Source organism: Halichoerus grypus, chromosome 8, assembly GCF_964656455.1.
Source record: "Halichoerus grypus chromosome 8, mHalGry1.hap1.1, whole genome shotgun sequence".
NCBI lineage: Eukaryota > Metazoa > Chordata > Mammalia > Carnivora > Phocidae > Halichoerus > Halichoerus grypus.
The window spans coordinates 104,758,215-104,774,207 of NC_135719.1; the positions used below are offsets into that span (position 1 = coordinate 104,758,215).

Consider the following 15,993-nt stretch of genomic DNA (forward strand, 5'->3'; position numbering starts at 1 on the left):
GGGGCATTTGGGTAGATAAAAATGAGGCTGAGAACTTTGAATAAGAGTTACATTTCAAATAGGTGATGGGCATTAAGGAATGCAGCACTTGTAATGAGCACCAGGTTTGTATGGAAGTGATGAATTACTATATTGTACACCTGAAACTAATATTACACCGTGTGTTAACTAACTGGAATTTAAATAAAAACTTTTAAAAAGAGAGAGATTTCAGCATAGCCCTGATGGAGAAGGACAAGACCAGTTCTTGAGGAGAAAACTTACGCACTGAAGGAATTACAGGATCTTGCCAAATACTTACCTGTGATTCAGGTTGACTTGAGTGGCTGGTGGTCTTTCTGAATTGGTTATTCGAAGCTGGTAGACTATATGTTGAAATGCCAGAACTTCCAGGGCATACTGTAGAGGAAGGAATCTGAAGATTCAGGGAGATGGGAATGGTGGACTTGCCCTATTATGTACATCCTGCTTAGTAATGCTCTATCCATACCATCCCTATAACGGCCCATAAAATTTACCTTTATCAAGGCATTGAATAAAGGGCCACAGATACCCTTGAAAAATTCTTTGGTGGCTGTCCTAATTGGTTGGAAATGATAATGGAGATGCCACAGTGAAATGAGGATCCATGATTTCAGTGGGAATATTGAGATCCTGGTAGAAGCCAGGTGGGACTTAACTGTCAAAGACATGTTCAGCGCAGTTACCATGATAACCCTCAGGAGGAAGTGATAATCAGGGTGTTTGACTGTAAGGATCTTTTTGGTTCTGTATGATCATCAATGTCTAGGAATGAAAGAAACCAACAGTCCACTTAAGTACTACTTGACATATGTAAGCAGAAAAGTTCTAGGTCTGACGAGCAGAAATGTAACTCAAGTCACTGTAATGGCGATTCAATACATATCACCCAATTCTTAAATTGTAACCAGTTCACAAGCCTGGAGCCCCTTAATTGAGGGAGAAGCCTCATAGTTGTATTTCCACAAGTGGAGTCTTTACTAGAGCAAATCATCATGGCCCTTGGCACCTAGAATGTAGCTATTGACTTGAAACCTAGAACGTAGATTTCAGTTTCTCCCTCTCCCTCTGCCCCTGCTAGTGTTCTCTCTCTCAAATAAATAAAATAAAATCTTTAAAAAAAATAATCAGAAGCAGTTAGCCTTCACATGACTGGTCATTGTCTTACCTCAGGCCTTTGTAAACACTTCAGTTATAATATGGTATCATTCCAGAGGGACCTTTGTTTTCTCGATATCCAATAGAACATCCTGTTACTCTATTACCTTGATGATGTGGTGCAAACTGGATAGGTGGACAGGAAGTAGCAACTGCCCTAGATACCTTAAAAAAACCTTTCTATCAGAGGATGAGAAAAAAACCCAGTTCAGAGACCTGTGCAATAGGGAAATTTCTAACAATCAGTGGAGTTACTGTGCCCCACCTTGCATTGCCCACCTTAAAGAACAATACACAGTGCTTGGTTGGCCTGTTTGGATTTTGGAGCCACCATACTGCATGTGCTGCTCTCTGACCCATTTACCATGTAAACTGTATGACTGCCAGTTTTTCATATGACTTGGAAAAACAGAATGCCCTACAGATGGTCCAGGTTATTGGCGCAAGCTGCACTGATAGGGTTTTGGAATAAGAATATGCCCTCATCTCCTGACAACTATTCTCCATTTGAAAGGTAACTCTTGGCTTGCTACCAGGCCTTGGCAGAAACTAAACACCTGACTGTGGGATACTAAGTGACTGTGTGATGTGAATTGCTCTTTAGGAACTGGGTGTTATCTAATTTACTGCATCATAAATTGAACATGGGCAGCAGAATTTCATTGTCAAATGGAAAGACATATACTGGGGTGACCTGAGCTGATATGGAAGGCATGTATAAATTACATGGACAGACTTCCTCTGTACCTGCCCCTACTTCTTTGCCACCTTTTTTTTTTTAACCTTTTCTATGGGCTCATGCTCATTTAGCAAAGGAAGGAAAAGCTTGGGCCTGGTTTATTAATGGTCTGCATGATATACTAACACTAACTGGAAGCCTATAGCCTCTGAATTATGGCCCTACCCATAATGAGGTGGTTTTGAAAAATAGAGATGAAGAGAAATTCTCCCCATGGGCATAACACTGAATAGAACATCTGATTATCCTCTTCATTAGGAAGGAGAGACGGCCTGAGGTATAGATCTATCTTTATGTAAAGTGGCCAGTAGGTGGACCAGTAACTTGAAAGGAAGAATATCTGAGACAAGGAAGTCAGTGGGAGAGGTAATACAGATAGATTCTCAAAATGGACCCAGAATGTGAAAATATCTGTGAACCACATAACTGCCCACAAGAGGGCATTCATTCCAATAATCAGGTTTACAAGATGGTCTGTCCTACGGATGTCAGCCTCTACCTAATGACCCTGATGCTAGTTCAATGGGCTCATGTACAAAAGGAATGGAAGCCAAATGTGGATTCAGCAGCATGGACTTCTACTCGCCAAGGATAATAGTTACTGCCACTATGGAGTGTTTAACCTCCTTATAACAGGGCTATTGCCCGGGCCCCAGTATGGTAGTATTTCCTATACAGACCAGTCAACCACTTGGTGGCAGTTTATTATACTAGATCCCTTCCGTTATGGAGAGAAGAGGGATTCATCCTCAGAAAATAGATATATATTCCAGTATGGGTTTATGTTCCCTGCCTGGAAAGTTGTTTTTTGTTTTGTTTTGTTTTGTTTTACTAGTACCACAATTCATGGATTTATAGAATGCCTTATTTCATCATCATGTATTATAACATTAAATTTAAGCAAGAAATTCATTTTACTTTGAGGAAAATATAGCAATGAAATCATGGCCATGGAATTAACTGATCTTACCTCAAACCCATCACTCAGAAGCAGCTAGTTTGAGGGAATGGAGGAAAGGCCTGCAGAAGGATCAGTTGTGATGCTGGCTGGGAGATAACCCAGTAAGGATATGAGATAGGACTTAACCCAATAGCCAATATATGTTGCTATCTACCCTACATTCAGAATGTGTGGGCCTAGGAACCAAGGGGTGGAGTGGTGGCTCTTCTATTCCTAACAACTCACTTGAAGAATTTTTGTCTCTACAACTTTGTCTTTAAAACATTGGGCTTGGTGGATTTGAAGGCCTAAGGGACAAATACTATCCCCAGATAACACAGTCACAATTTCATTAAATAGGAAACTGAAACTGTCACCTGGTCCATATGAGGCCTTTGAACCATTGAGGCAACAGTTAGAGAGGGGATCATTGTACCGATTGGGGTGATTGGTCCTCATTACCAAGGGGAATTGGTTATTGCTCCACAAAGTAAACAAGAAGGACTATGTCTGAGACCCCAGTATGTACTAAGATACCTCTTGGTATTCATGTGTCTAATTATTACTGAACAATACGAAACGGCAGCAACCCAGTAAAGATAAGGCCACTAAGGACTTGGTCACGTGGAAGTAAGTTTTGGGTCACCCCATCAGAGGACATACTAGTGGAGGATAAGGGGAAAATGAAAGCTGTGATTATCACCTGGGCCTTGTGCTCAAAAACTATCTTCTCTTTCCTTATCAGAACCACAATTTTGTTGACCTTTTCTGAATGTCTGTGTCCATCAGATGAGACTGAGACCCTCCCCAATGCTAGGGCATAAATCTTGATTGGCCTAGCCTCTTTTCTCTTACTAAAGGGCTAGACAATTCTAGATAATAACACATAGGTAAAGTCTGTGGGAGTGCTTCTGGAAGGTTTTCCTTGCTTTTAACAAGGTACACAAGGCACAGACATGCCTTTTTTGTTTCTAGGCATGGCTAACTGCTTCTGGTGACTGGAATGGCAGATGCCATTTTGGCACCATGATAGGAGCCCACATTACAAAATAAGTCCACACACTAAGGATGGTAAAATGCAACCTTGGTCCTTGTGGCAAAGGCTGCTGGTATTCTCTAAAATCCATTTCCCTTCTTTAAAAAAAAAAAAAATATTTCAGTAATCTCTACATCCAACATGGGGCTCAACGACCCCAAGATTAAGATCGTGCTCTTCCAACTGAGCCAGCCAGGTGCCCTCCCTTCTTTCTTTAATATGAGATTTCTTAAATTTTAGTTGGATACACATACACATAATATATCAAATAGGTGGGACATGTACTGGTCAATAGTATTTGAGTAGAGGTGATATGTGCCACTTCTGAGTTGTACCCTTAGAATAGATATATGCCCTTCTTTCCTTTCTTCCCTTCTATTTGACTGGAATGAGGATGCAAATGCCCAAGCAGCCATCTTGGATTATACCATGGGAGTCCAAGCTTACGTTCCTTGATATTTCAAAGCCACCATATTAGCCCTGGAGGGTTTATGTTCAGATTATGTCATGAGAGAGAAATGAATATCTGTCTTAAGCCACTGTAATTTTTTACAGCAGCCAAATCTATGTCCTGACTAATATGGTCAATGATGATATTGAGCTGCTGAATTAATCACCACAGAACCAACCCATCTTCAAAAAAATTATATGACAGTAATTGCCCTTTTGCGTTAAGCTATTATAGGGAAGGAACGAGTTGTAGCATCAACTATGGAGAAACTTGTGATTGAGAGAGCCCTTTTCTTTCTTAAGGAGGTTACATTTTATTCTTTTTTTTTTACTGAAGTATAATAACACATACTTTCATATTAGTTTCAGGTGTACAATATAATGATTCAGCAGTTCTGTGCATATTTCAGTGCTCAACAAGTCAAGTGTGCTCTTAATCCCCTTTATTTATTTTACCTATCTCCCACTCACCTCCCCTCTGGTAACCACCAGTTGTTCTCTGTATTTGATTCTGGTTTTTGTCTTTTTTGTTTGTTCATCTGTTTTTTCTTAAATTCCACATATGAGTGAAATCATACGGTATTTGTCTTTCTCTGTCAGACTTATTTCACTTAGCACCCTCTAAGTCCATCCATGTTGTTGTAAATGACAAGATTGAGAGAGCCTTTTTTTTAGGATGGGGGGAAATGAGCACGGTGAAGGAACCAGTGGGGGAAAAAAAGCATTGAGGATATAGGAGGGAGGGAACAATTTATGAAGTAACATTCCAGTGGGGTCAGGATGAGAGGAGATCTGGAGTACTAATGTACAAATACCTTTCCTTCTTTTTTTCTGATTTAAAATAAATTTGACCTTGACTTTTTAAAAGTAGCTTATTGCTATGTAATTGCCATGCCATATAATCCACCAATTTAAATTGTATAATTCAGTCATTTTTCATATATCCACAGAGTTGTACAGAATTGATTTCAAACATTTAAAAAATTTTAATTGCCCCCAAAAGAAACCTGTACTCAAAAGCAGAAACTGAGGGTTTCTCTTCAACCTCCCTTCCACCCTCCCTAGCCCTAGGCAAACTTTGATCTACTTTCTGTCTTTATAGATTTGCCAATACTGTACATTTAATATAAATGGAATCATACAATATGTGGTCTTTGTGATTGGCTTCTTTCAGTTAGCATAATATTTTCAAGATCCGTGGTGTAGCATATATCAGTACTTCATTCCTTTTTATGGCCAAATATTCCATTGTATAGATACACAGTTTTGTTTATCCATTCATCAGTTATTTGGCATTTAGGTTATTTCCACCTTTTGACTCCTATGAATCATGCTATTATGAACATTCCTGTACACACGTTTTCATATAACATATGTTTTCATTTCTTTTGGGCATATATGAGTGGAATTGCTGGCCATATGATAACTCAATGTTTAACTTTTCGAGAAGCTGCCAGACTGCTTTCCAAAGTGGCTACACCATTTTATATCCTCACCAGCAGTGTATGGGTGTGCCAATTTATCCACATCCTCACCAACACTCATTGTCTTTTTCATCCTAGTAGGTAAGAAGTAGCATTTCATTGTGGGTTTTTTTTTTTTTTTTTAAGTAACCTCCACTCCCAGCATGGACCCCAATGTGAGGCTTGAACTCATGACCCTGAGATCAAGACCTGAGCTGATATCAAAAGAGTTGGATGCTTAACCGACTGTGCCACCCATGTGGCCCTCATTGTGGTTTTGATTTGCATTTTCCTAGTGACTAAAGATATTAATCATCTTTTCATGTGTTTATTGGCCATTTGTATGTCTTCTATGGAGAAATGTCTAATAGATCCTCTGCCCATTTTTAAAAGTTGAGTTATTTGTATTTTTACTCTATCATACTGATACTTCAGATTCTGACTCAACACCACAGGGTTCATTCTATCCTTCCTCCTTTCCTTATTATAACTTTATCTTAAAAAGCAAGAAATCTGGCTCTGATTATGTACCATGTATTTGTTCAATCCTAGTGTATATATAAAGTAATTTCAGAATTGTTAGCCCATGTATGTCCTAGAAGAAAAAAAATCTGAAGTATGTTGTACACCTGAAATTAAGGTAACATTGTGTATCAACTATAGTCAAAAAAATTTTTTAAGTGAACTAGAGTATGATACTTGTGTATAGTTTTTGTCTTTAGTCTTATAGCATATAGTCAAAATACTGTTTTCTGAAGTTTTTCAGATTAGTTCTTCCTACACCCTCAGTGTAGTTATGTTATTCACCTGTAATACAGTTAGATTCACTTTTTTTTGTTTGTTTGTAATTCCATTTTGAGAACTCTCTCTACCCCCATAACCTGGTTGATTTCAATTATTTATTTATTTTGGAGAATGTGAAACATTACCATGGCTCTAAGAAACAGAGCTATATAAAAAGGCTATACTTAAGGAGGATCAATCTTCCTCACCCCCTACTACCCTGTTCCCATTCTCCCATTACTTCCATCCTATTCCCATCCATCCCCTGTAGGTAACTGATCTCACTAGCTTCTGGTTTATTTTTCTTGTATTTCTTTTGCATAGAAGAGCAGATACCTTTGTTCTTTCATATCCTTTTCTTTCTTACAGGATGGGTAAAGCATTTTCACTTTTCCCGCTTCCATTTAATAGTGTATTCTGGAAATCAGTCTGTATCCATTCATAGAGATCTTCTTTATTCTTTATTACAGCAGCATAGTATTTCATTGTGTAGATATAGTATATTCACCCACTCTCATATATTGTTTCCAGTTTTTTGCAATTACATAAAATGTTGTAATAAATAATCTTGTATATATGTATTTTCATATGGTTGGAGGTATTTATTTGGAGTAGATTAAACTTATGGTTTTAAAAATAAATAAATATTTTTAGAATTGGGGGGAGAGGCAGAGAGAGAGAGAGAGAATCTTGAGCACTCTGTACACCCAGCATGGAGCCCAACACAGGGTTTGCTCACATGACCCTGAAAGCATGACCTGAGTTTAAGACAAGATGACCTGAGTTTAAGACAAGAGTCAGATGATTAACTGACTGAGCCACCCAGGTGCCCCCCAAAATAAATATGTTCTAACAATGTCTACTGTCAGAGTCTAGAAACAGTGAAACTTCTGCTAGCAATGAGCACAACTAGCACCCAGATCTTGGTTTCTAAATTTCTTTTTTCACTGAAAGGAGCCAGAACTTCTTGGAGAAATTGGCTAATTCTAGTTCTGAGGCAGGGAAAATACAAGGGAAACTTGAAACATTTTCTTATGCCAGAAAATAAGGAACTGATCACATAGGTGTTAACTTGAAGGGGCTCCCATTGGCCAAATTTAGGGCAATTTGAGGATTAGAAAGAATAATGATGATAAATAACACAATAATTTTTTTTTTTTTTTTGCTTTAGATTTCATGAATCTATGTGGTTCTCAACAAAGATGGGAGAGGGAATGTCAGCTGCTAACTGTGAAATGTAAAAGAAATGATATAATTATTTAAAAATCACCATTTAAAAATCATTAATATAAACTTGATTCAGGCAAGGGTATCAATGGATACTAAAACCATTGGGTGAAGTTCTTGGCCAAGATAGTCACAGTCTCAAGTATTATCCCACAGATTACCTATTAATTACAAAGAAAAGAGTTTTTTTTATTTTTATTTTTTAAAGTTGATTCTTTTCTTTCTTTTTTTTTTTTTTAAGATTTTATTTATTTGCGAGAGAGAGAATGAGAGACAGAGAGCATGAGAGGGAGGAGGGTCAGAGGGAGAAGCAGACTCCCTGCTGAGCAGGGAGCCTGATGTGGGACTCGATCCCGGGACTCCAGGATCATGACCTGAGCCGAAGGCAGTTGCTTAACCAACTGAGCCACCCAGGCACCCAGAAAAGAGTTTTTTTTTAAATGTATTTTTCAGTTAAGAATATATATTGTAAGGACCCATATATAGAAAAAAAAGAATATATTGAATTATACAACTTTGTGTGTCTGTGCATGTGTATGTGTGGAATCTATTCTTTTTAATGAGATTCACTGAAAGGGATTATCAGGCTAGAATGTGAGCTGAGAATTATAGTTAAGATATACAAGAAAAGCAGAACACACTTCTTTTTAGTCTATGAATTTAGTTTGTAGGTATAGGGTTGAGATAATAACTGTCTTCCTATGTTGTTTCATTAGTGTTTGGGGAATGCAACTCTACTGAAACTGTAATGTAAACTTGGTTTACAGTGTTCACAGCTCTGAGATCACTAGAACCATTAACTGAAATATGGAATGCATAAGATTAGGCAGTGGTGGGTGAGATAGTTTGGTTTTGAAATGTTGATTTTGAAGTGTCAGTAGAAAAACAAAGTGAAGATGACCTCAGGCAGTTATAAATTTGGTTCTAGTATGATGATTTTCTCTCTTTGAGAGATCTTAAGACTAGAGGCATAGATTTGGGAATTATCAGGATGGAGGTCTTGTCTGAAGCCATGATAGCAAATTACATTGAGTAAACATAGAGTGAAGAGTTGCTTATGATGAAGAATAAGCAGAGACCAAAGATTTGGTAATTAAGAGGATAGCAGTAATTTTGTAGGCAAAACTGATCTGTAGAGTGTGGGCAACAACTGAACGCAGGAGAAAACTGTGTGAGGAATGGGATAATGGTATCCTGAGGGTCAAGTAGCATGAAAGGACTGTTTCTAGAATACTGAAAACTGAGTTTGCAGGCAGAGAGGAAGAAATCAGTGGAAAGGGAGGGGTTGAGAATATTTTTTTAAAAGTGTTTATTGCCTTTTGCTTTCTATTCAAAATTCAAAAGGTCTGCAACCTTTGTGGCTGCCAAGGCTCACCCAGACCATGTAGTATGATTTTACTTAAAATATTTGGCAATATAATTCCAGAGTTTTTCTCTGCAAATCTAGTGGGAAATTTTGCCCACTAGATATTGAGTTAGTTACATATTATGATGAATCTCCAGCTTTCATTTATCTTGATCTTGATCTAAATTTTGCTGTCCTAATTTTAAAAGGCAGGCCTGTTCAGTATACAGGTACAAAAATGCATTGATACCCTCCTTACCAGCATGACCTTGCTTTTAAAATGGGGGGAAATGGTGCCTGGTAGATAAATGCAGATTATTTTAATTTCTTTGGCTATATAAATGTTGCCTGCATATTTGTACTAATGTGTAACTCTTCTAGGAAACAGGTATTTGAACATTGAGAATAATGCAGTATATTGGTTTGTGTATTTCTGTGACTGGCTAATGCCGTTAAATTCTTTGAGAGTGTGTGTGAGGGGGTGCTATTTATTTGTATGTGTGTTTTCCATTGAAAATGTTGCAGTACATCGTCTGTCCCTGTCTTCATGCTCTGGGGGTGGGCCGAGGTAGGGAGGGTGTGACGCTGATATTTGTGTGAACTCGGGCTTGTGATGCTGAGCTTGGTTCATCCGCTTTCTCCTCCCTTCTCCTCCCCACTCCTTCCCACCAGCGCCACAGCAACATCCTCAGAGCCTGAGCGAACTGCGCCCAGCGGCGGGCACAGAGCCTCCCACCGCCAGCAACCTGCGGCCCGGGAGAAGAGCCAGCGCAGTGACAGCGCCTCACCGCCACCAGTCCCCAGACCACCATGGCCAAGAACCGCAGGGACAGAAACAGTTGGGGTGAGTAGCATATGGTGACTTCTGCAGCCTGCATGGGGACTAGCCTTCTGCTTCTGGGGACAAGAGGGCCAAGGGCTGATCGGTGGCGGAGTCCAGGGCTGGGAGACGGGCCACAACCGAGCTGCTCCCTGTAGGGCGGGAGAAAGCATGGCCGAGTGGTACCGGGGTAGCCGGAATCGCGCTGTGGGAGAGGGCTGCAGCTTCTTGCAGGCCGGAGCCCCCTGCTTCTCCCCCGCCCTCATCCCCCAGTCCTCCTCCTCGCAGCATTTGGACAGCACCCGCCGGTAGCCTCCCGGGGACTCGTTGGTTCCGCTTTAGCGATCGGTTGGCAGGAAGGCGATGAGAGTAGGCAGGGGCTGTTGTTAACCCGGCCGAGAGGGGTGGGGGGCGAGGGGGTGAGGATCCCTAACCTCCACCCCCTTCCGCGGGAGCTGTGAGCCCTTCCGCCTGGCAGGGCGCGGGCTCCCGAGCGGGCGGCGTGCTGGAACAATGAGGCAGAGCACGCCGGGCCCGGTGGGAGCGTTGCGGACCTGAGCAACCCAGGAGAAGGGGCGCCCGCTTGGGAGTCCCCCAGCACTACAGTACTTGTTTCAATTTGGGGCTTGGGTGGGGAATTTGGGAAGAAGGGAAGCAAAGTTGTGGTTTGCAGCCGCTGCTTCACCCCAACCTGGTACCCCCACTCAGGCCAGCCCTGAGGGTGGCATTGTTCTTTGGTTTTACCTTTTGGAGATATTGGACTCATGATTCAGCACCAGGCCGAGGGGAGGGGGGAGGAGAGGCTAGGCCCAGTGGGTTCACGCGGCGAGTGGGTGGGCGGCGCTCACGCAGGCGGAGAAGAGAGAACGCAGTGATGCAGGAGAAATCGCAACCCCGCCCGCTCTGCTGCTCCAGACTTGGTTCAGGACGGAGAGTGTGGGCAGATTGGGCGTCTTTTTCTGCCTTGGGTTCCCGTTTTCTTCCAGTCACAGTGCTAGCTCCACTACCATCTTAGGAACGAAAGCCTTTCAGGGCGTTTTATTATCTGAACCAGAGCCGATCTTAGGTCCTTGGTGGGTAAATATTTTGTTATTTTGGAAAGTTTACATCCACTAGGAGTTTGGAGCTCCTTGATTGTCTTATGTGTCTCAATGAGATCTCTTCTGTAACTGTCCTTCAGACCAACAGGTATAAATTTATATTTTAATTGGTTGTTTTTGGCTGACTTTTATCAAAAGACCATATTTCTCGTTGCCTCTTTGGTCACAGGACCAACTTCACTCCCACTAGGCAAGGTTTACATTTGAGACATTATCCAAGATTTGTGGTAAGTGGGGGGAGTTGGCGCAAGGAGGTCTGTCTAGTTGTCTGAATTTAAGAGAAGGTGGTTGCATTTTCTGAGATTACAAAACCCCAGTTTTAGTAAGTGTGACTATTGCAGTAACACCTTTTTCTTTGCTTCTTATGGAATTATGAGTAAGCTTTCTCAGTGTCCCCTTACCACCACCCTTTTCCTTGGCCTCCAGAGTAGGAATTTCTTGAATACTCACAGTTAAGGTGTGTATGTTCAAGTCAGTTTTGGTCTTGATCTCTGTGCATTGTTGACTCAACCCTGTTAAAAGACATGCATATGAAAATTTATTCTAAGGATTAAAATTTTTCTCCTTAGTGAAGCTTTGGATCATTATTCTTCAGTATTTCTTTGGGTACAGATTTCTTATATAGTGGAGGTTTTGTTTTTTTTTTTTTTTTGTCTCGGGAATGTGGTTCTCAAATGGGATTTGCATAAAAATCACATTGGGACCTTATTAGAAATGCACATTCCCACATCTTCCAGCTGGGGCTTTTTTTTTTTTTAATTATTTTTATTTTATTTATTTTTATTTTTTTGTAAGTTTTTATTTTAATTCCAGTTAGTGTAATATTAGTTTCAGGTGTACAATATAGTGATTCAACACTTCCATACAACACCGGGTGCTAATCATGGTAAGTACACTCCTTAATCCCCATCACCTATTTAACCCATCCTCCCACCCATCTCCTCTCTAGTAACCATCAGTTTCTTCTCTATAGTTAAGAGTCTGTTTCTTGTTTTGTCTCTCTCTCTCTCTTTTTTCCCTTTGCTCATTTGTTTCTTAAATTCCACATATAAGTGAAATCATTTGGTATTTCTCTTTCTCTGATTTATTTCACTTAGCATAATACACTCTAGCTCCATCCATGTTGCTGCAAATCACTCAGAGCTTTTCAGTCAATAGGTCTGAAATGGGGTCTAGGAATCTGCCTTTTAATTAGCATTTTAGGTGATTGACAAGCATTGGATTATTTATATTTGATGGGAACATGTCCCAGACAGTTTACCCAGAAGTCATCAAGAGTTTCAACTCAAGTGATGAATTAAGAAAAGAAATACTAAAGTCACTATGTGTTCACTGGATATTTTCACAGGAAAGAAATATTGGAATTGTGGAGTCTTGATGCTCTATGGAAATGCTTTACTACTCTGATTTTTCTTTACTATAAAGTATATATGACATAAATACGTAAATGACTTAGAAAAACGTAGCATATAGAGTAGGAAATAGACGTTTTTGATGAAGATTTTAGCCTGTCTGTCCTGATTCCATTTTATTACTAGCACCTAGTGTAATACCTAACATAGTAGGCATTTAATAATAACAAGAATAGCTAATGTCATTGAGCTATTATCATATGAAGTAGGTATTATAATCCTCATTTTATATATCAAAGGTAAATGATAGAGACAGGATTCCAACTCTGGCAGTTTGACTTCAGATTCTTTTATCTTCACCACTATGCTATACTGCCCCTTTACTGAATTGATAATACCTTCTGCAAATTGTATAGAACTACAGTTTTCAAGGCACAGTCACCTGCATTATTGCATTTGATCTGTAGCTTCTTTAGTTGGCTGGACATAGTCTTTTGTAAAAAAAAAACAAAAAACTGAGTCTCAGGTAGGTTAAATAATTTGGCAAAAATCATATATTTAGTAAGAGGACTGAAATTAGAACCTAGGGTTGTCTTCTAATTTATTTTCTATAACATAATACTGTGGAATTTTTTAAAAAGATTTTATTTATTTGAGAGAGAAAGCATGCGCGCGCACAAGCAGTGGGAAGGGCAGAGGGAGAAGCAGACTCCCCACTGAGCAGGGAGCCTGACATGGGGCTCTATCCCAGAACCCTGAGATCATGACCTGAGCCGAAGGCAGAGGCTTAACTGACTGAGCCACCCAGGCGCCTCAATACTGTGGAATGTTTTATATGATAATGGGGCATGGTGTGAAGGTAGAAGGAAAACAGGCTCTTGTAGAAGCCAGAGGTCTGTGATGAGAAAAAACTCAGCTGGTAGCTTGTAAAAAAAAGACAGTGAACTAACCTTGTCATCTAGCTAAATACTTTTCAGACAAGTTAGAAAGCAGTGAGTGGAGTTCAAAGGTAGACTATCCAGAATTGGAAAATACAGTGATTTCCAAGAAAAGGGCAAGAGAGATTTGCAAAATCTGTACAGGAAACCTAAAATTCGGATAAGAATTCTGTAGGACCATATCACAGCTAATATTTTTATCTGAGTAGTCAGAGACCTGTTAGGTTCTAATAGGGCCATGGAAACTACAAAGCAGAGAAGCATCTCTACTAACACCCAGAATTGGGGGTGGTGGTTGAGGATCATACCCAGAGATACAACTGAAAAGCAGGTCTGTGAGTAGAACTGAGAATCCCAACACCTGTACCTAAATCTGCACCAAACCAGAAGTTTATTTATTTTTTATTTTTATTTTATTTTTTTTATGTGATTTTTTTATTGTTATGTTAATCCCCATACATTACATCATTAGTTTTAGATATAGTGTTCCATGATTCATTGTTTGTGCATAACACCCAGTGCTCCATGCAGAACGTGCCCTCCTCAATACCTGTCACCAGGCTAACCCATCCTCCCACCCCCCTTATTTTTTATTTTTTTAAAGATTTTATTTATTTGAGAGAGAGAAAGTGAGTGAGAGAGAGCATGAGTGAGGGGAGGAGCAGAGGGAGAGGAAGAAACAGACCCCCTGCTGAGCAGGGAGCCCATGCTGTTGCAGGGCTCTGATCCCAGGACCCTGGGATCATGACCTGAGCCGAAGGCAGCCACTTAACCAACTGAGCCGCTCAGGCACCCCTGCACCAGAAGTTTAAATAAATTTAAGCATTTAAAAGTCCATTCTTTAGAGGCAGACATTATTATTTGCATTTTAATATATAAGGAATCCGAGACTCAGAGAGCATGAGGAAATGTGCCAGAGGTCCCATAATTTATATAAGTTATAGATCCAAGATTTAAATTTAGGGTTGTTTGCTTCCCCAGTCCATGTGATGAAGACAAGGAACTAAAATAATATGCCAAAAAGGTCCCGCAACAAGCCTATTTAGGCTTAAGCTGGTATAAGAAATCAATGCTCTATAAACTTGGTCACTTTGGACTAGAAAAAAAGGCAAAGAATGTACTAGTGTGAAAAATAAAGGATTCAGATGACTATCAGAGACAGTAGCCCAGAAAGCATTCTTTCAAGATTGGGCTTAGAGTTTAAGTACTACCAGAAACAAAACAGAAATGCATCCTTTTTAATTACAATTGCTTAAAACTTGGGAGTCCACATGGGAATTTGGGTTTTCTACAATGTAACAGAAACTGTCAGTGCAATGTTGCTTTCGAAAAATAATATTTGTATGTCAGCTTTTTCTGCCCTTATTTAAAAAAAAAAACTATCTTAGCTTAGGTAAGTGTAAGGAGTGTCTATTTGTTGAAAAGCCATTGATCAAATATTAATTTTTAGGTTTCTGTTTTTGTTTTTTGAGGTAAGATTAAAAGCGATCTTGAGTATAGTATAGTCACTTCCTGCTCTTTCTTCTCCAATTGGCTGCATTCTATTTTTCTTGAAAGGAGACCATTTGTCCCTTTTTACTTGGCTCATTCTGTATATATCTATTCCTCCTAAAACAAAATAAAATTTCTACTGAGTCATACATGTACCTTCCCTACAGACTCTCCCCTCCCATTTCACTAATTTAATTTGCCTTCCCTACATCTTTTTTTCAAATACATTTTTCCTGTACCTATATATTTTTTATACTTTGTATCTTCTTACACCTTGTCTTGATGACTCCTGGGTTATATATTTGCTGAGTTTCAAACTCTGCAGCCTTTATTATCTTTAGAACCAGTGACTAGACTCTAAATAGAACCTGTGATCATCAGGAAAATGATCTACTGTGAGATCATTTTAGTCATAAAAAAAAGTCGGAGTGTTTTTGAATTTAGAGGCTCTTCCTCTTTTTATAAAGTTTTATGAAAAATATCTGTGTGTGGGGGCGCCTTGTTGGCTCAGTTTAAGCGCGAAGGTCATGATCCCAGGGTTCTGGGATTGAGCCCCCATCGGGCTCCCTGCTCTGGGGGAAGCCTGCTTCTCCCTCTTCCATTCCCTCTGCTTGTGTTCCCTCTCTCGCTGTCTCTCTGTCAAATAAATAAATAAAATCTTAAAAAAAAAAAAAGAAAGAAAAATATCTGTGTACAAATGAACAATATAAAACACAGATGTTCACTTTTGAAGAGAATGATAATGAGAATCTGTATGCCCCCTCCCAACTGAAGAAATAAAACTTTATCAGTATTTGACACTACTTATGTGTCCTTCCTTAATGGCATCCTTTCCTTACTCCCCGCCAAAGATAAACACTTTCATAAATTTGATGTTTATCATTTCCTGATCATTTTTAACATGTGTATATCAAATATACATTTTTAAGAACCTAATATAAAATGGAATCTAGATTATGCATTTTTCCACAAAGTATTTTGTTCATTTCACATCCTTGCTCACACTCGGTATTATAATAGATGTGAAAATGGTATCTCATTGTGGTTTTTTCTATGTGCCTTTTAGCTTTCTTGTCCCTCATTTCCTGATTACTGTCCTTAGGTGTTTAGTTGACTTTTTTTGTAGTGTA

The 15,993-nt window shown here is 39.5% G+C and overlaps 1 protein-coding gene across 3 annotated transcripts in view; it reads left to right on the forward strand.

The window, feature by feature from the left end:
• Positions 1-15,993, forward strand: part of ATL1 (atlastin GTPase 1) — an 81,544-nt gene that overhangs the window by 4,689 nt on the left and 60,862 nt on the right. For all 3 annotated transcript variants that reach the window (XM_036110784.2, XM_036110770.2, XM_036110774.2), the window contains exon 2: positions 9,835-10,006. In XM_036110784.2, the coding sequence (XP_035966677.1) occupies positions 9,973-10,006 (34 nt within the window). In that variant the 5' untranslated portion in view covers positions 9,835-9,972. The remainder of the gene's footprint in view (positions 1-9,834; positions 10,007-15,993) is intronic.